Source organism: Apis cerana, linkage group LG2, assembly GCF_029169275.1.
Source record: "Apis cerana isolate GH-2021 linkage group LG2, AcerK_1.0, whole genome shotgun sequence".
NCBI lineage: Eukaryota > Metazoa > Arthropoda > Insecta > Hymenoptera > Apidae > Apis > Apis cerana.
In genome coordinates, this window is record NC_083853.1 from 11,476,107 (window position 1) to 11,494,274 (window position 18,168).

The 18,168-nt window shown below is 31.7% G+C and overlaps 4 protein-coding genes and 1 long non-coding RNA gene across 8 annotated transcripts; 3 read left to right on the plus strand and 2 right to left on the minus strand.

The window, feature by feature from the left end:
- Nucleotides 1–520: 520 nt before the first annotated feature.
- LOC107992972 (uncharacterized) lies at nt 521–2,207 on the plus strand. Its single transcript, XM_028664408.2, has 8 exons — nt 521–755; nt 833–936; nt 1,041–1,199; nt 1,256–1,323; nt 1,399–1,581; nt 1,644–1,777; nt 1,849–1,953; nt 2,037–2,207. The coding sequence occupies exons 1-8, from the start codon at nt 605–607 to the stop codon at nt 2,198–2,200; spliced, it is 1,068 nt and encodes a 355-aa protein (XP_028520209.1). The 5' UTR covers nt 521–604; the 3' UTR covers nt 2,201–2,207.
- Nucleotides 2,208–2,348: 141 nt separating this feature from the next.
- Nucleotides 2,349–3,381, plus strand: LOC107992973 (uncharacterized). Its single transcript, XM_017049117.2, has 3 exons — nt 2,349–2,568; nt 2,775–2,942; nt 3,017–3,381. The coding sequence occupies exons 1-3, from the start codon at nt 2,499–2,501 to the stop codon at nt 3,217–3,219; spliced, it is 441 nt and encodes a 146-aa protein (XP_016904606.1). The 5' UTR covers nt 2,349–2,498; the 3' UTR covers nt 3,220–3,381.
- Nucleotides 3,350–7,394, minus strand: LOC107992974 (uncharacterized). Of its 3 annotated transcripts, none has more exons than XM_062071169.1 (5): nt 5,660–7,394; nt 4,456–4,573; nt 4,303–4,377; nt 4,055–4,222; nt 3,350–3,948 (listed from the first exon to the last, which is right to left on the minus strand). In XM_062071169.1, the coding sequence occupies exons 2-5, from the start codon at nt 4,571–4,573 to the stop codon at nt 3,746–3,748; spliced, it is 564 nt and encodes a 187-aa protein (XP_061927153.1). In that variant the 5' UTR covers nt 5,660–7,394; the 3' UTR covers nt 3,350–3,745. The 3 variants fall into 3 exon arrangements, with proteins under 3 accessions (XP_061927153.1, XP_061927152.1, XP_061927151.1); XM_062071168.1 differs by having other exon boundaries at nt 6,853–7,384; XM_062071167.1 differs by lacking the exon at nt 5,660–7,394 and adding an exon at nt 4,790–5,635.
- A 972-nt stretch (nt 7,395–8,366) lies between these two features.
- On the minus strand, nt 8,367–16,583 carry LOC107992981 (solute carrier family 41 member 1). Of its 2 annotated transcripts, none has more exons than XM_062071161.1 (9): nt 14,700–16,583; nt 13,492–13,602; nt 13,071–13,346; nt 11,846–12,120; nt 11,025–11,355; nt 10,463–10,760; nt 10,164–10,369; nt 9,933–10,081; nt 8,367–9,859 (listed from the first exon to the last, which is right to left on the minus strand). In XM_062071161.1, exons 3-9 carry the CDS (start codon nt 13,342–13,344, stop codon nt 9,680–9,682), a joined length of 1,713 nt encoding a protein of 570 aa, XP_061927145.1. In that variant the 5' UTR covers nt 13,345–13,346; nt 13,492–13,602; nt 14,700–16,583; the 3' UTR covers nt 8,367–9,679. The 2 variants fall into 2 exon arrangements, with proteins under 2 accessions (XP_061927145.1, XP_016904616.1); XM_017049127.3 differs by having other exon boundaries at nt 11,846–12,000; nt 14,700–14,731.
- On the plus strand, nt 15,250–17,917 carry LOC133665677 (uncharacterized). Its single transcript, XR_009828839.1, has 2 exons — nt 15,250–15,388; nt 16,582–17,917. It is a non-coding gene; the product is annotated as an uncharacterized LOC133665677 (long non-coding RNA).
- Nucleotides 17,918–18,168: the final 251 nt, after the last annotated feature.

An 18,168-nucleotide genomic window follows, 5' to 3' on the forward strand; every position in this document is an offset into this window, starting at 1 on the left:
GAGCGCAGCATGCCGTACTACAATAAAATAAAATTTAATTTAATTGCAATTTAAAATACTTAAACATTCGATGTAAATTAATATATTTAAAAATATACAAAATCATTTAAATAAATAAAATTATATATGTTTATATTTTTATAATATTATTCACATAATATTATGCATAATATTATGCATATTGTTACAAAATTAATTAATTAAGCAATTTATATTCTGAATTTAGCGGTATTATTATAATATTAATACCTAACTTAACATGTTACAAATAAACTTCTTTTGGTTATTAATGATTTCATCAGTTAGTACAGATATTGTTTCAATCGATCAATTTGTGGCACCTACTAAATATTGTAGGAATAAGGAAAGATTAATAACGTCCGAAGAAAATGATGAATATTTACTTATTAGCGCCGAGATCGATACAATTGTTGTGATGGAATGTCGATTTTGGTATAAAGTATTATTTTATTAACAAAAAAAGAAAGATTTTTTTATTATATTTGTTTTTTAAGATAGTAACGACAAAGAGGAGAAACAGTCAAAAATTTGGTACTATCAAGATCGATATAAGGAGACTCCCAAGAAAGAGATAGAATTAGGAATGGATAATAATTCATCCTACAATAGAATTTATACTACTCCAGATCTTTCTTTAGTAATTAAAAATCTTAACAGTACAGACGCCGGAATTTATTTATGTCATGGTAAAGAAGGCCAGGAAGTTGAAAATAAATTTAATTATAGAATTGAACGTAATGCTTTTATTGAATTTGTCAATTACTTGATGAAATTATATATTTAAATATAACTAGTCAAATTTGTTTTGCAGCAATTTTCAAGGAACATGGAGTTGTATATGTCGAACAAGGAAATATTACTGATTGGGAAAAATATCGTGAAATATACTTAGCATCGGTTACCATGCGATTTGCCGTAAGATTGTCATCAATTTTATTATATTCATAATTCGTATAGAGAAATATTTAAATAAAATGTTTATTTTTATGTTCATGCATCGTAATTTATTTATTTATTAGATTTCACAAATGTCTGAATTGGCAGAAATTCGAGAAGTTGGAATAATACTTCAAGTCACTTCTGAATGGGCATCTTGGAGCCCATGTGAACATTGTATAGATAATCGAGGATATAGATCAAGTTTTGGAAATTGTCGATTAAAACGAAAGATAAATATGGTAAGTAAGATGAATTATAAGATTTAAAAACGATTCAGTAAAATATATTTTTACAGACTATTGCGAACAAGAGTGATTCATCTATAGTTAAATTTTTCTTAAAATCATCATCATTACCGTGCAAGTGAGTAAAAATTATAAATTTTAATAGAAAGATATTTAAAAATTTGTATCCGTAACATCATGATTTCTTTTCAAGATCAATTTTACTCGAAGAAAAATTTCCTAGCATTAGTAGCGCGGTGCGCCATTTGCCGGAATTTATTTTAAAGGAAACGTGTAAAAATTGTCCTCGTGTAAAAAAGAAAAAAGATGATAGATATAAACATATCAGACGATTCGTACTCGCAGAAGGAGCTTATCTTACAATCATTTGTCCAGAGTAATTTAATAATTTTGAATCAACAATGTAATTGTTCGTAAAAAAAAATTTAAATATCGTAGGGCAACTCTAGATACGAAAGTATCATGGAAAAAGGATGCGATTACATTGGAAAAGGGTGTTCGACGATCCTCTCGAAAATTGGATCCAGAAGCTCGAGTGATAGTAGATGCCTTTGGAACGCTCTATCTGATAGGTATTTTTATTATACATACACGTATAAATTACTTGTTATATTTTACGTATTTCATATTTTTTTGTTTACAGATGTTTCGACTGAGGAAGAAGGAAACTACACATGCTATGTTAATAACGTAAATATGTTGCAAGTAAAAATCATCGTTATTTCTAAAGCTAGATTACTAACACAAGGTGAAATTAAAACTTTACAATTAATTATAAATAGATCAAGACATTGAAAATTTGATTCTATATAATATTTTTTTTTTCCATAGAATTTTTACGTCATTTAGGATATTTAGGATTCATATTTCTACTTTGCTCGTTTTGTTACTGCAGTGGTTTAGTTTATACGTATAGAAACAGACATAAATTCGAGCAAACTGTTCCGAAAGAGGATATATTTAAACACGAAGAAGAATTACCACTTATCGGTTAAAATCCGTAATTTAAAAAGTAATCGATAAAAAATTGCTGATAACAAATTGCGCAAATTGCTTACCGACTGAGCTATCATTCTTCGTAAGATTTTTCCTGTAAGAACTTCTTAAAAAGACGATGACCTTAAAGGTAGTCGAGTGAAAGGAGGCAGTGGAAGGGACAGACTGCATGGAGTACGTGTCCATTTCTCGTAGTCACTGTTTAGTTTCAAAATGGCTGAGTTTAATCGTCCCTTAGTATCAATTCATAAGTGAGATAATAAAAATAAACATAATTGCAAACATATTCATCGTAGAATGAATTTAAGAACACAAGTTTTCTTAATATCCACGATTCTTTATTTGATTCTACTTCAGAACACAATCGGTGAGTTTCATTTATATGTACATGTTTTGTGAATAATGTTGTACTTTCACCGCATATCGAATAACAAATTTTTTTCGTAAATTATGAACTAATAGGAATCTTTTCCTTTGCTGCAAACGTATTTATTATTCATACAGTTGATGATTCCGACAATTTAAACAATTTTTATGATTTGTTGTATGTACAAGTGTTACTTTTCATTATAGGAATTCTTCGAAGATGTGTGAGTTGTAGATCAAGAGGAGAATTAGGATCGTGTAAAGATCCTTTCACTATGAATACAACGGCGATTAAAATGGAAAAAGGTGTGGAAACTATTCCTTGCGTGTCTGGATGGTGCGGCAAAATAATTGAACGGAAGAGTCTAGACAATGGTAAGCGGTCAATGGATATGGATATATTTAAATTTATACAAGATTGTTTCACAAGGGATATTTTTGGTTTCTAGAATATGGTACTGCCACGCAAAGACTTTGTCTTCAAAACGGACCCGATGACCAAGAGGAAAGATGCGCGTACACCGTGTGGAAGTACAAAAAAGTATTTTTGTGTCTTTGTTATGGAGATCTATGCAATGGAACATCGAAAACAAACGTTTCCAATGGTTTGATCTTCGTAACACTTTGCGTTTTATTTCGATGGTATATGTAAGAATATTTGAACTGAATCGAATGTATATTGTTGTATAAAATGTTCCTCATTTTTATATGTATGTGATAGTTGTAATTTTCAAGTTTAGTCGATATTGATTTGTTGATATTGCATTTAAACAAACAAAAGATTTGTAAAAATATACTCTAATTTTATTTATAATTTCGTATTTTATGTATGATAATCACAAGAAACTGAGGTATATACATTTTACATAATAAATATTTGTAAAACTTTGTACAGAAAATGATACAATGTTTTATTATATTAATAGCGCAATACACAGTCATCTTATTAGTCTCATTACACTTATAGCTGCATTAAAATTCCGACTGTGCAAAAAAAAAAAATATATATATATATAATTATTCTCATTAGTTTTATAAAATGCGAAACAAGCTTGCTTTTTTCAAATGATAATAAGCATATAGATTTCACTTATGATGTTCCATCTTTTTATGATATAACGTTCAATAGTCAATAGCAAATAAATAAAATTAGTGTAAATAAATAAAATTCCTGTACATTATGATTTCCTAGAGAATGAAGATGTTAGCCTTAAACTTCTTAATATATGATCGTGAAGACCGTTTCGTCTTCTTTCTTCTTGATTTTTTAACAATGCTCTTTCGTGAGGAATATCGTCATAAAATAATTCACCTTGATCATAAAGATATTTTACAGCTAGCATTGCTTCCTCACCGGTCAACAGATACGGATCATGATATTCTGAAATATCATAAGACGGATGTCTTTTCTTCTACTTTCAAAAATTAAATTATTCTTAGATATTCTTTTAGCGAATATTCTTTTCCGTTTCAAATATATGATTTACCAAGTCCGTTGGAGAAATCAGGTGTCGCATGTCTTGATTCTTGTGAACTATAGCCGAGATCGTTGATATCTATCGGTGGAATGAAAACGCCTACAGGCCACAGAGATTCAGCATTTTCCGGTTTAATATGAATCGGTGTAACGATATCTTTGTTGCGTAAACGTTGTCCTGTGAACATGCATGATAAATTCTATTAAATTACGGATTGCGCATTTTATTCTCATTCTTATCAAAGAGAAATATCGTACCATATTCTTTAGCATTTCCCGTTGCGCTTTTTCTTCCAATAGAAACGTAAGATCTCTGATCTATTGTTCTATCTCCTGTTAGATAAAAAGAAATAATATTGTTAATGGAAGATTTTTTAACGATGTACTACATAATTACATTAATAAACTAACCATCTGTTGTAATACCGTGTTCATAAACATGCGGAGGAGAAATAAATTTCACGTGCACTTTCGAGAGAGGCAAAGCTCTAGTTGCTGCTATTGCAACTAGAAAGACCACCATTTTCATCTGTAATTAAAATTCTTGAATGTTCATGCGTCTACTATGCGTATCTACTATCGTTCTCAGGAATTCGAAGTTAATATGTATTCAGAATTAAATTAATATGAATCGGCGTGTCTCTTTTTCCTTTCCTTTTTCTTGACCGCAAATTAATGAACCTTGCAATCGTAACACACATATATACATATATTTCAAAATATATGCAATCCATTTCACTTTTACCATGGGAAGTGTTCTTTCCATAGCGATAACATAAAAGCGGGTCAAGGTATTTGAAGTTAATATTTCAACGCTTTCAACCAACCCGGATGACCGAAACGAATAAGACGTAAATGTTGAACCGTGTTTACGAAATGATGATGCCATAGCATTGTTCCTGCTGAGATTGAAATAGAACTGCGGATTCTCGAGTGATTTGTCTGACAAAAATTAATTGCGATCTCTATGTGGTGTGCTATGCGCTACCTAATAATAGTCAGATAATCTGCTACTCATAAACGATAATTACTGCCCGTGGCTGGTATGCAGGAACATATCTCATTACGGATATGTACAAGATAGGGACATATCTAAATAGAAAACGTAAGGGCATAAATGATTTGTTTGCAATCTCGACTCGTATATTATTGTCATTGTGATGAACATCATCGAGAAGTGTTAAGCAAACTATTAAACAAGCAAATCGGATGTTACTCGACCGATTATCACGCAAAGCGATATCCACTGAAATAAATAATTATCCTTCGACACGAACACTTTATACTTCGAGCGAGTTTAAAATAGAATTTGAAAGTGATCATAAAAGCAGCTTCATTGAACGCGTATATATAACAATGTACAGTGTGTGTGTGTTCGTAGATTTATATGTATTCGTAGATTTGTGTGTGTCTGCAGATGTACGCAATAGATGACTGTGAATTGGTTCGCTCATACATGACTCGCAATGGCGCGTCTTGCAAGGAGATTACATAGATATCTATTCGCGATTTCGACACTCTGTTGTACGCTCGAATACGAACGTCCGTAGAAAGTAAACGTCCAAATAGTGTTCATATTTTAAGTGAAACGTTGCTCTCTTTCTATCTTTCCTACCTTATTTATCGCTGACCGATTTATAGGGTTATTTTCTTCCTTCACGAATCAATTATTCGACGATATTGGCCAACTTGGATATCTATAGTTTTCATCGGATTTACCGGTTCGCGAATGTGTAGTGTATTAATGCCATTATTTCACCAAGTATACTATCACTTATTAAAGATTGTCAATTCAAAATGTTTACTTTCGGTTAACGGAATGTCAATGATTAATAATTATTTAGTCAATAATAAAAAATTTGTTGGAAACGTTGGTTTGGAAATGTGTATGTATATCTATTTTCTCGAAATATATTTATCTAATATGCAACAATTCTATATATGCAAAACTCGATCTTACACAATTAACATATTTGCGTGTGCTTATTATGCTTAAAATAGCAAGACATTCATATGTTCGATGATGCGTGTTAAACCACCCTTTCGCCTTTCTTTTTGCTTACCTTCACTTGCAAAATGGAAGTGGTTGTTATTATTCTGTTCATTGTAAAGTAGTAAAATGAAATACAATACAAGAACGATAAAAAGTTTTTCAAAATTAATGGACAACGTTAATAAATAAATTTGCATGTTTTGAATGTAATGTTTTTTTTATCGAAATTCTTAATGGAAAAAAAATCACTTGTATTATATATTTTCAATGCTTCTCCAAACAAAAAAGACTATTGCAATAAAATGAAAAAAATAAAAGAAAAAAATATGAAGATAAAAATAAATGTTTTTATAGAAACGATATAGATATATATATGCGAAGAATATCATTTGCTTTTAGAAAATATAAACACAATATATGTTGCATATAAACACAAAATATTAGGCATTAATTAATTAAGATAACGTTAAGTCAGCGAGCGAAAATAATAGAAAAAATTTTAACTATATATCGATGTTCTGTCAGCTGTAGTAAAATTGTCAACGTTCAATCATATCAATAAGCAATGTTCTATCAATTAACCCAGTCAAGTATTCAATTAAATATATAGAAACAATAGAAACGCATAACCTTCGTTTCATTATATGGAAATATTTATCATTTGCGTGTCGATCACATTTTTATTTTTATTTTCAATCACAATACACGTTTCGATGCTTTAAGATAAAATTATTGTAGTAGTGATATTGTAAATATACATAAAAATATAGAAAATTATTTTAGAAAAATATCCGTAATCGTATCGTGACACTCACCGTCAACATTGCGATTAGTATTTGCAGAATTTCGATCACTAGTTTCACACTGTTTGTTATAATGTTATACACAGATGATCATTTATAAAAGAGAGAAATTTCGGTATTTATCGGAAAGGATTCGCGTAGCGTCTTTACTAGATACAACCAGGAACTGTTCCACTTTAAATGTCTTGGGAGAATGTCGCGCATGAGTTCCTGCATCCCCCTTCTTGTTATGTACCCCACTTGGCAGAGGCCAAGTTGGTCGTGTTCGTAAGGACTCGCACAGGGACATGATAGAACTTTCATTTCGGTGAATGCGATGCAATCATCCTTTATTCATTTTGAAGGTACCGCGCGCAAAGATGACCAATGGTTGCGCATCGTTGTATGCGCAAGATTGCTTTTTTTCGGCGGGTTAAATACAGTTGCATCACTGCTGTTAGAAAATTTTAAAAAAAAATGAATGATTGTGATTTTTAAACAATATGATTACTCTATATTACATTATTTGTGAAAAATATTTGTGTTTTTTTCCAATGCAGCCACAAACTACTTGGATTCTTTCCTAAAACAGTTGAATGGTTTTCAAAGGTTAGGTTTGAGGTTTGTGGTTATATTTAAGAATATCTAATAATTTTCAATAGTTTATTATATATATAATTACATGAATTTTAATTTGTTTAATTGTATTAATAATTATGTATAAGTTGTTGTGAAGAATGTTAAGATTTTATATTTTATTCTTTTATATTTTTATTTTTTTTTTAAGTAAGTAAAATATATTTTAGAAAATTTTATATCGACATTAATTAATTAAAATTTAATTTTTGTTGATATTAAATATTTAATTGTTAATAAGTATTTAGAAATATTTTAAAATAGTTTCCAAATTACTAAATTCCCGCGCATTTTTACATTTCAATATCGTGATGATAAAGTAGTCGCTACGTAAATAATGATAAGTGTTATTTGATATTAAAAATATATTTATTTGCTTATTAATAATATTGATTATTGTGTAATAATTATAGTGTGATATTTTAAGTTATTTTCTATTCTAATTAAAATTTATCAAATCTTCAAAAAAACATAACCTTTTATGTATACCACTCATTTTGTTTAATCAAGATTTTAATATTTATAATAAAAAATATTGCATATTATGGAAGAAAACTTTTTATATAATATCTTATATTATGTATTGTGTAAAATTTTTTTAAAATTTTAAAATACAAATATTATATGATAATGTGTATAAAAAAATACATATCTGTGAATTCTATATAATTAAATAGGTTAGATTTCTGGTTGATGTAATATATATATATTCCATTTTTTACTAAAAGATTTTTTACTTATTATTATTTTTTATTGGAAGGATATTTTTAATTAATTTTTCTTCATTAATATAAATATATATATACGGATAAAAAATACTAATAATATTGATTTTTATGAGAAGCATTTCATTTAGCAATATAAAATTCGTTTCATTGTATTATTATATAATATAATATAAAAACTATTACTTTAGAAATATAAACTTTTATTTGAAAGAATAAAATTCTTTACATATTTTATTTATAAGAGCTATCATTTTAAATCACAGGTCGCTATGCAAAGTTTTTCATTAAGATTTGTATATTACTATTATATAATACTATTTAAGGAACTAAAAACATAGTACATTGTTCAATATCATTTAATGAACATGTACTTTGTTTAAATTGCTTTCGGTAAATTATGCTAAATTATACAAATTATATGTTATTACAAAATCAATCAATACATGTTTTTGTAAAATATATAAATATATAATTCTGATAATCTCAAATTGATTGTTTAATCAGAAATACTTTTTAATTTTAAAATTTTAACTCATAATTGAAGGAAAAGAAATATTTTGTTACAATATATAAAATATTTAAAGCTTATTATTTTTTGTTGTTCTATTATGACAAGAAGTTATTTAAATTTCTAATATTAATAATAAAAGTATTTTAAAGTTAATTTTATCTATTATTACAAAGCATTCTATTTTAAATTTCTGCAAATTGCAAATATAATTTCTACTTTAAAAATAATATGTACCATAGTACAAATTAATTTTTTCTAATATTATGATCTTACAACGCAATTATAAATCAGTGTTAAAATACTGACTAGGTCTTTTGCTTATTACGATTACGTTGAAAATACTTATGTGCACTCCTAGGTGCAATCATATATTACTACATTTAAAATATTTTGAAGTTTGTTTCTTCGATTAAGCATAATTAAAATCTTATAAAAAATTGTATTAATCTTATAACTCTAAATAATCGTCAGTTAATATGTTTATCTTGCAATGTTCATCTCTTTTTTTTCTTTTTTTCTTTTTGCTATGATGTAATAGGGACTGTAAGATCATTAGATCATAATAAATTACACCATGACGAAGCTTGATCTAGTTATATTAGAATCGGTGTCATTGTACTTTTTTTTTCTATTAATGTCTATTTCAAGAAGAGCGACATATTTTTTTGTTCTAATCCACTATGTTCAATGTGCGCGACTAATTAACGCGACTAACGTATCATTAAGATGGTCCCTTAATAGAGAAAAATAATTCTGTGCTCTTTTGTCCCTCTCAGATCAATCAGATCGTTCCGCAATAACGCACTGTACTCGTTTCCACGTAACACTCGCTCTTTTAATTAATCTTCGTTTTCTCTTGTCTCGTTTTTCGAACATCTTTCGACACGATTTAACATCCTTCAAATTAATGCATCACACACATTCGAAGGAAAAATTCATATACAAAATTCTCATTATGTTTCATTCTCTCTACATCAGTTAATCCCTATTTGCCTGTGTAATCGCGATGTATCATTTCGAGAAACCAAAATGCTGCTGCTAAAAATATCGTCCCTGAAAGATCGCCCAAAGCTGTCAGATACGGTATGGCGGAATTATCCGGATCTATCTTGAATCGCCACATAGCGTGAATAATAATATGCGCCACGTAAAGCAACAACATGACCTGCGAAACAAAAATTCCCAGATATTCGAACCTTTCACTTTTTCAGTGCTACAATTACGGGCGTTATACTCACTTGAAGAACGGCCATAACAATGTAAGATACTACGAAGTATATGTGTAAAGTGGACTTTCCCCATTGGATGTAATCAGCGGCGAAAATGAAGATTAGTTCACCGAAAATCGCCATACAAATGAGTATTCTGGCTGTTTTCGCGTATAGTGCTAGAGAATGAAAGCGAGCGTTATTGTGCAACTGCGAAAAAGCGTGTAAGAGCGTAACATTAGTTATTCTTGCATCACTTACTGCCTGTAAAGAGCGCCTTCCACGGGGCAATGAATATTTTCGAGTGTGGCGGTAAAATTCCCATAATCGTTGTTTGATGCAACGTAGTTGAGATTCTAGATGCTTGCACGGAGACTAAATTACCACCAATTCCGTTTATTATTGGATTAAAGATGGCGAATCCTGTGAAATGGTCAACGACTCCACTGAGAACTAAACCTCCACATCTGTATAAAATACGAATAATAATTGTTTAATTAACAATTGAGAATTGAATTAAAAATCTATGAATGAATGTAAGTAAAAATAATACGACTAACCCACTGATGAATAATGCCGATAAAACTGGAATCCATCCAGATGCTAAAACGTTTCTAGTATATTTATTCTTGAGCACTACATAAATCCAAAATGGTAAAATCAACAAATAACAGCCGAGTATAATATATAAAATCCATGGTATAGAACCAGTCATTCTATCGAATAACGCCGATGCGATTGTGGATAGCATGCTGATTGATACGACGTCTCCGAAGGAGGCAGCCAAAGGTGTGGCTAAATTATCAGGATTCATTTTACATCGGTATGAGATTATGATGACGACAATCATCACAAAATCTATGGAAAAAGAACAATGAAAGAATTAATGAAATAATTTCGCGAAAAATAAAAAAGGAAAATTTGGAATATGTTGGAATGCGTTGATCATGAACTTCTTTTTTTTTTTCCTACTGAACATAATTGTTTTCTAATGATTTATTCTTAATAAGAAATTATTCGATTATAAAAGAGAATACGCAGATTGACGAATATGAATTGCAAGTTTAATGTAAATATTGTAAAAAGAAAATTGATTCACGATTCAATTGACAATGACTTTACCTAGAATAAAACAAGAACTCGTGGCGGTGGATACACTGGAGGCGGCCAATAACAGGCAATGATTCCATTCGAAACTGTACTCGCTACTTTCTGCTATCGCGGAAATAATCGCAAAAATTGATACCAAAATGGCCGCGACAATCGCCTGTATCTGCACCAACGCGATGTTACCGATTATCATTTTCACGATCTCTCGAAACTCATGCATATTCCCCAGATTGGCTTGGGTACATAAACGCGATGCCAAGCACATGTCGAGATTTCCTTTCAGACCCAACAGCGAAGGGACAAGAATGATTAATTGAGAAACGGTGCGAAATACTGGCCAGTCCTAAAACAGAGAGACGACATTTAATTAAAGAGGATTACGTTCCCCCGGGATATTCTTATGGAATGGAATGCAACCGAGGAATGTAAATTACGTTTCAAGAATTTCTACATTAGTAGACGCCGATAAAATCTTAGATCGCGAATGTTTTGAGGGGTTGAGTTGGATGGTTGGTGGGCTCGAGAGGATGAGGAGAAGAAAAAAAGAAATCGCGCGGAATATTTATGTAAAAGATTCTCAAGATTACCCTGTTATTTTTGGGCCATCATATTTCATTTATTACGACAGATAAAATGCAGAGATAAATAAAAAATAAAACGCGCGTTTTACCATTATCTTCAGATAATAAAAGTAAAGTGTGCGATAAGAGGAACTTGCCCTTGGAAAAATATGTGATCTATAATAGAAATTAAATTTTCAATTTATAGGAGATTAATCGAATCTAAGGCGAGTTTAAATTTAACGTTTTATTAATGTTAAGAGTGATACATACCTTGACATTCTCGAGTACGAGACCAGCACCGATTGTACCTATCCCGGCGATAAAGAAAGGCACAGCGACTTGAAGGGTGGTCTGATACCATCTTTCGCGTCTGTATGCGCTGTTACCAAACCCATCCGTGTTATTATGGAACTCAGGATCGGGATCTGAATTTGCGACGGAAGAGATCGTCACTATCGAACATCCACTTGAAAGTGTTCCACCACCGAGATTGGGTAGTGACATGTCCGTTTTGTTCTTTTGGCCATTAGGACTTTTCAGACCCGCTATCAAGAAATCAATACATCTCACATTGCACCGTACGAAGTTTCAAAGACATTTAATTAAATTATTTCCCGGAATCGCTCTGATCACTCGAACGAAACACGCGTCTATTAAAAACTTATCTTTCCAAGATTTTTTCCTTTTTTTCTTTATCGTAATTTCTTGAAATTTCACTGACAAAAATTTGGAATTTTGCCAGAGATACACGAAAATCATGAAATTTTGTTTTCACTCGTCGAATCGCGTGCTTCCTGTTAACTCTGTTTTCGTCGCAAATCGTTTTCGTTCTGAACGAGAAATTAAAAAATAATGGAAAATAATAATAATCGCGACATTGGATGATTATTGTTACTTATAAATTTCTTTTACAAATATATATATATTCGATTCGTTTCGTCGTTTCTTAGTTTCTTGGTTCCGTAAGTAATGCGACAGCGACGCAAATGTTTTATTAATGCGATTGCGATTAATTAACGCGGTCGATTTTCATTAATAATAATCTGTAGAGCGTATCGGTGCAATGTCACGTTTCAATCGGCTCTCTCGGTTCTTCGACCTCCCAGTTTGCCGGTTGTTTAAATGAAATCGAGTTCGAAACAAAGCAAAGCGTTATCATCGTTGACGGTAACACTTAGCGATACATTCTATCTTGCCGCGTTAATTTCTCGTCACAAATAGCAAATGTCTATAAAACTCGTACGGTTCGTGACTTTTTCGAACGGAGTATTATATGATTTATCTTTCTCCTTCTTTTATTTTTTTATTTTTTTTTTTCAATTTTCACTCTATTATACGAATTCGAACGTGACAAAATTGGCGAATTAATCGTAAATTTTAATCGATTTTTTCTTTCCCTTTTCTTTTTTTTCTTTTCACTGTGTCAAAAAGTGCTGTGCGAGTGTATGGCGCTCACGGCCCATGCATGCAAACGAAAAGTCAGTGATCAGCTCACCTGCCACTTTCTTCACGATATCGGGTTCCGCTTTGATGTCGGCGGATGAATTTAATTTGTTGTCGATCGCCTTCTCTATGCAGTCGAAATCTAAGGCATAATTATCCTTTCCGTTCGACATATCGTCTCGCTGTATAGTAAACGCGTGATCCTTAACTCCCCTGTTATTAAGTTTGTTTGCTAGATGCTCATTGTGATCCGCGCAGTCGTTTAATTTTATATCAGTCACGTTGAACAGCGCCGGTTCAGTCGACGAGACCGGAGAAACGACCATATCTGCAAATTTTTTGATGATTCAATAGAGGATAATATTTAAAGACGTATCTCGTATCTTTTAAAATGATAAAATATCGAACATTCGGCCGGCTATTTGGCCGGGGATAAGAATATCTTTCGAATTCGAATTTATCGCAACACGTACCGAGTTCGGTGTTGGCGGACGATCTTGTAGTATCCTCTACGAAATTGGCAAAGTCCGGGATCGACCTGAGATACTTTCACGTCGGACCTACCTATCTCGGTCAGCCTTGATCTTTGAAAAAAAAAGAAGAAGACAAAAAAAAAATTCAAAAGAAATATTATTTGTGGATAGGAAGATTGACATTGATATGGGTTTTAATTAATTGAAAGAAAAAAAAAATCGTTAAAAAAAGTATAAGAAAAAATCTTATTCGATCTTCGTGTGGAAATATCTGATTTTAAAGTATACGTATCTTCTACCGATAATCATAATAAATTTTATTACGAATGTAGACGTTAAATGATCGATATCGATCGGAGTTATTCATTAACTGATAATGTACAAGGATATTCATGGCTCCACCGATAGCTACTCCATTTTGCTACTCTCTTAATGTCGTTGCTCTTATTGTTAGTCTAGACTTTTGATAGCGCGTGAAACCTTATATACGAGATCAGCATAGTATCATTAACGACATGAGGAACTTAGTTCTTGTATTACTATTAATCTAAGTCCACGTGTCGTAGGATTTATATTACACGCGAACAAAAAAAGCTGAAAACAGCTATTTTCAATATTCTCGAGAAGAATCTACTCTTGAGGGCGATATTTTACGTTATGAAATTGTTGAAATTGTTGAACTCGAGCATTAGAACTTTTTTTTTTTTTTTTTTTTTTTAATTCGTTTCTATCTAACGATGAATAAGCGTCGCTGAATTATATTACCATGTATGTACGTACACTCGATGATAATAGAAATTAACGCGGTACACTCATTTACAGAAATAAACTTGCTATCAATTACATTTAATTGTGATATTATGACATCACACTTTTTCAAACAACAATTTATTGTTAAAATATTCGGAAATATACGTTCTCTTCGAACTGCAAAAAATATTTTTCTTCGGCAATTCGCTATCAGATTATATTTAATTGTCGGTTTCTTTTTTTTTTTTTTTTTTTTTTTTTACGTTCAAGACACGAAGCGTGTCGTTACATTTTGTATCGTAGACACTCGCTATCGTAGACACTCGACAATATTGTTAAGCAAAAACGCGAAGTATGTCGCGGAAGAGAAAGACAGCGAAGAAAGAATAAGAAGAGGGAGGAGAAAAAGAAGAAGAAGAAAAAGAAAGAAATAAATTGTTATCTTGACCGATACTTACGTAGTAACGATATATTGAAGAATTTGCGCCAGCGTGTCGATATTTCCTCGTAAAGCGTTTATTGTTCCTTGATATTCGATTAACCCTGCCACTTCTGCTCTGTCGCTGTCCGATCTCGTTGTCGAAGTCGCGTGCAATTTCGTACGGGACTCTTCTCGATCAGTTGTACGTGAGCCGAAACGGAAAGTTGGTTTCGTCGTGCGGTGACGGAGGATCGTGATCAATGATCGATCCAGCGTTGTGGAAATGTTGCTCGGAGGAAGGGAATGCACAAAGGCGCGGTAAAACGGGAAACGAGGAAAAAGAAGAAGCCGTTGCCTGTTCTCGCACCCGTAAACGCACCACCGCCGCGCGTACTCAACTGTTTGCCTCACACGGTCGTGGCCGACTGATAAAAGAAGCTTTAGTTCGTTTGTCGGCACTTCGACCGCTCATATGCATGGATGCGATGTGCTGATGTCCGGGCATACGCACGTGCGCTATCTCGACCGGCGATGGTGGTGGGAGATCTTATTGTAAATAGATTGTAGATCGTAGATCAATAATTGATTCGCAAAATCGTTCGAGAACAGTTCTCGTTTCAACTACTGGATCCGTTGCTCGATATGTATGGCGCCTCTTTCTTCGTTCCTAATATATGTATGCACGTGTGTATGTACGTTCCTGAATCGAGCAATGCAAATTTAAACGTGAGAAAAGAAGTATTTTAAATTTAAAATTTTCCTTGCAACGCGAATAAAGATAATTGTAAAAAACGTAGTAATTCGTTATCTTAATATTCGTTCTTGTAATTCTTTTTTTTTTTTTTTGTAAAATCAAAAGCTCGATAATTAGATTAAAGCTACTACTAGATTTCTTTTGCATTTATTAGCGATTAAGATATAAGAGTGATTTATCTAAATTATTATATTTAAGATTATCGGCGAAGATCTCGATATTTCTTCGAGGAATCTATTTTTAATTAATAATACATTCAAGGCGAGTGATTCAGCATCAGGAAAAGAGTATGTAATACTAGGAAATCTTTTTTTTCTTTTTTCCATGGAAAGACGAACGCGATACAGAAGGATATCGAATTCACCGTACATCGAATATCACGCGATCGATCCAAACGGCCGAGAGGATGCATTCATTTCCATTTTACAGTATCCCACGCGATGCAAAATGCAATTGGTCGGATGTAAATCGGACGGTTTCGATCGTTTTCGAAGAAATTTCTCAACAATTGGTATTCTCGTGCGTACGCTTGTGCGAGTCGAATGGGATTTATTTGGTTCTTTTCAATGACGTCATACATGACGATTCATGATCGAGCGGCGAACTACCTAACTAACACGTGACACGCGTGGTCATGTAACATTAATCGTAAACTCGATTAGTTCGTGTCATTAAAATGGCAGATAGCCATGGAAACATTATGATAATTTATCGACTAATTAGCAAATAATCATTATTTTTGAATATGTTTTTGTAAAGTGAATGTTTATAAAATAGAACGAAAATATGGCTGGACGTTGAAAATTTCTAAGATTCGATGCGTTTGCAATCACGTTAAATCGAAAAGAATTTAAATTCTTTCGCGAAATTGTTGCCTAAAGTCATTAAAATTGAATCAACACTTATCCCACTCCGATCACCGACTTGAGTCAACTGTCTGGATAATATTATTTTTCTCACCTTATCCCGCCAATTTCGAAGTGATTTCATCAGGTAGGTAGGGGAATATATCACTCGCCTCGTGTAGAGTTTATTGCTCCTTCCAATTTGAGAGAATCACAGGTGCAATTATCGCGTATACGCGTTGATTTCTGACGGTGTACGGTTGGTCGTTCGGTTCGTTTCTCTAGAAAATCGCTTTTAATACATGCTCCGATATTTTCAGACATTGAAACGTATGGAAAAACAACGTCGAGAACGCGAGTTTAATTGAGATTAACGAACGCACCTGGTGGCGAACCGATTCAAGACTAATTTGAGGAGAACAAAACGATTATACCGATATAAACGATAACACAAAGTATAGGTCGAGTACGTGTCTTAATATTTACATTCGAGAATACAAATATCAAACATGATTGATTCCATTTTCTGTTAAAGGGGTAATTTACCTGAGCGGTAAACAGGTATAAATGACGTATCGTGTTTGTTGATTGTTAAACAAATCGTTAAAAAAAAGAAAACATCCATTGATATGACTTTTTTTAAAATTTGAGCGTGCTCGGTGAAATTGAATAAATATGGAATGTGTTTTAAATGTGTTGTTATGCATTGCGTACCAAAGATGTAACAAAAGTCGAGTTAATCGGTATTTTTAAATAATCAGTTAATTCTTATGATATCGTGAAATAAATAATAATCATCATTTAATCGCTGATATTCGACACCTTTCGTTTAATCTGAATACTACAATGTAAACAATCTTTATAGCAACTTTATTACTGGTTATAAAACGTACGGATTTCTCCCTACCATGATTGATGAGCATTGTAAACGTACATATTATGCACCGTTTAATTAGCAGTGATTTTCTTTCAACTTGCCATTTTGTCTTTTTCTCTCTTTCTTTTTTCTTTTTTTTTCTATTTGACAACGACATCGATCACGTTTCTTGAAATTTATCTTATTAGTGCGATTTATCTATGTTATCGCAGTATTCTTGCAAATGCGAAAGATAGAGATTTCCGGTGGATTTTAATAATTTTATTGATTTGATGCATTACGCGTGTTAAATTTCAACGCGAATTCAATGAAAACGAACTTAAAAGATTATATACTAAATTGAGAAAAAAATAACGACTCATTAGCTTAGAAACATGGATGGACAATAAAAATGTACGTGCTCGTTGGAATTCTAACGAAATATTTAATTCTAATTTATACGGATTGTTACCTGTTGTTCTTTTCAAGGAAAAAATACGTAAAAAATTTATTTTCCTAGTGGGATTTTTCACAAGGATAAATATTTAAGATTCCATCTTAATATGGATACTTGCAATTTAGAATTTTAATTGGCACGTATTAGAACGATATCATCGGAAAGTATAAAATTTTCATAAAATTTGATCTTGAGTATGATACTTACCATCGACCTTCAATCGACTGTAGGTCGAGAGTCTTGTTTGTTGCGAGTAACATTTGTCATTGATAATAGAGATTATTATTCCAATAAAAATCTCATGTTAAGTGCCATGAAAATATATATAGTATTTTAATATAAATTTAAGAAACTTGTTGTGATTTTCATTGATAGATAGATTAATTAAGATAAAAAAATAATTTCTGACGTAAATGATTCTAATCTTCATTTTCATTTTCGATTCGTTATATATTTATCATTACATCTTATTGAAGTCATAGTTTATCGAAACTTTTTATCGACACGTTCTTGATTGAAATTCTATTATTCTGATAAATAATCAGATCGTATAGAATTATCATTTGACTCATAAAAAAAAAAAAAAATTTACGA

Coding starts and splice junctions, on each gene's coding strand:
- LOC107992973 (XM_017049117.2), top strand. CDS start 2,499: ATGAATTTAAGAACACAAGTTTTCTTAATATCCACGATTCTTTATTTG. Junction 2,569..2,774: donor TCTACTTCAGAACACAATCG/GTGAGTTTCATT, acceptor TTTTCATTATAG/GAATTCTTCGAAGATGTGTG. Junction 2,943..3,016: donor ACGGAAGAGTCTAGACAATG/GTAAGCGGTCAA, acceptor TTTGGTTTCTAG/AATATGGTACTGCCACGCAA.
- LOC107992981 (XM_062071161.1), bottom strand. CDS start 13,344: ATGGTCGTTTCTCCGGTCTCGTCGACTGAACCGGCGCTGTTCAACGTG. Junction 10,761..11,024: donor GAGTTCTTGTTTTATTCTAG/GTAAAGTCATTG, acceptor CTTTTTCCATAG/ATTTTGTGATGATTGTCGTC. Junction 9,860..9,932: donor TTGTTATGGCCGTTCTTCAA/GTGAGTATAACG, acceptor TTTGTTTCGCAG/GTCATGTTGTTGCTTTACGT.
- LOC107992972 (XM_028664408.2), top strand. CDS start 605: ATGGATAATAATTCATCCTACAATAGAATTTATACTACTCCAGATCTT. Junction 1,778..1,848: donor TGGAACGCTCTATCTGATAG/GTATTTTTATTA, acceptor TTTTGTTTACAG/ATGTTTCGACTGAGGAAGAA. Junction 1,954..2,036: donor AGCTAGATTACTAACACAAG/GTGAAATTAAAA, acceptor TTTTTTCCATAG/AATTTTTACGTCATTTAGGA.
- LOC107992974 (XM_062071167.1), bottom strand. CDS start 4,933: ATGGCATCATCATTTCGTAAACACGGTTCAACATTTACGTCTTATTCG. Junction 4,574..4,789: donor TGGAAAGAACACTTCCCATG/GTAAAAGTGAAA, acceptor TTTTAATTACAG/ATGAAAATGGTGGTCTTTCT. Junction 3,949..4,054: donor TGATTTCTCCAACGGACTTG/GTAAATCATATA, acceptor ATGATATTTCAG/AATATCATGATCCGTATCTG.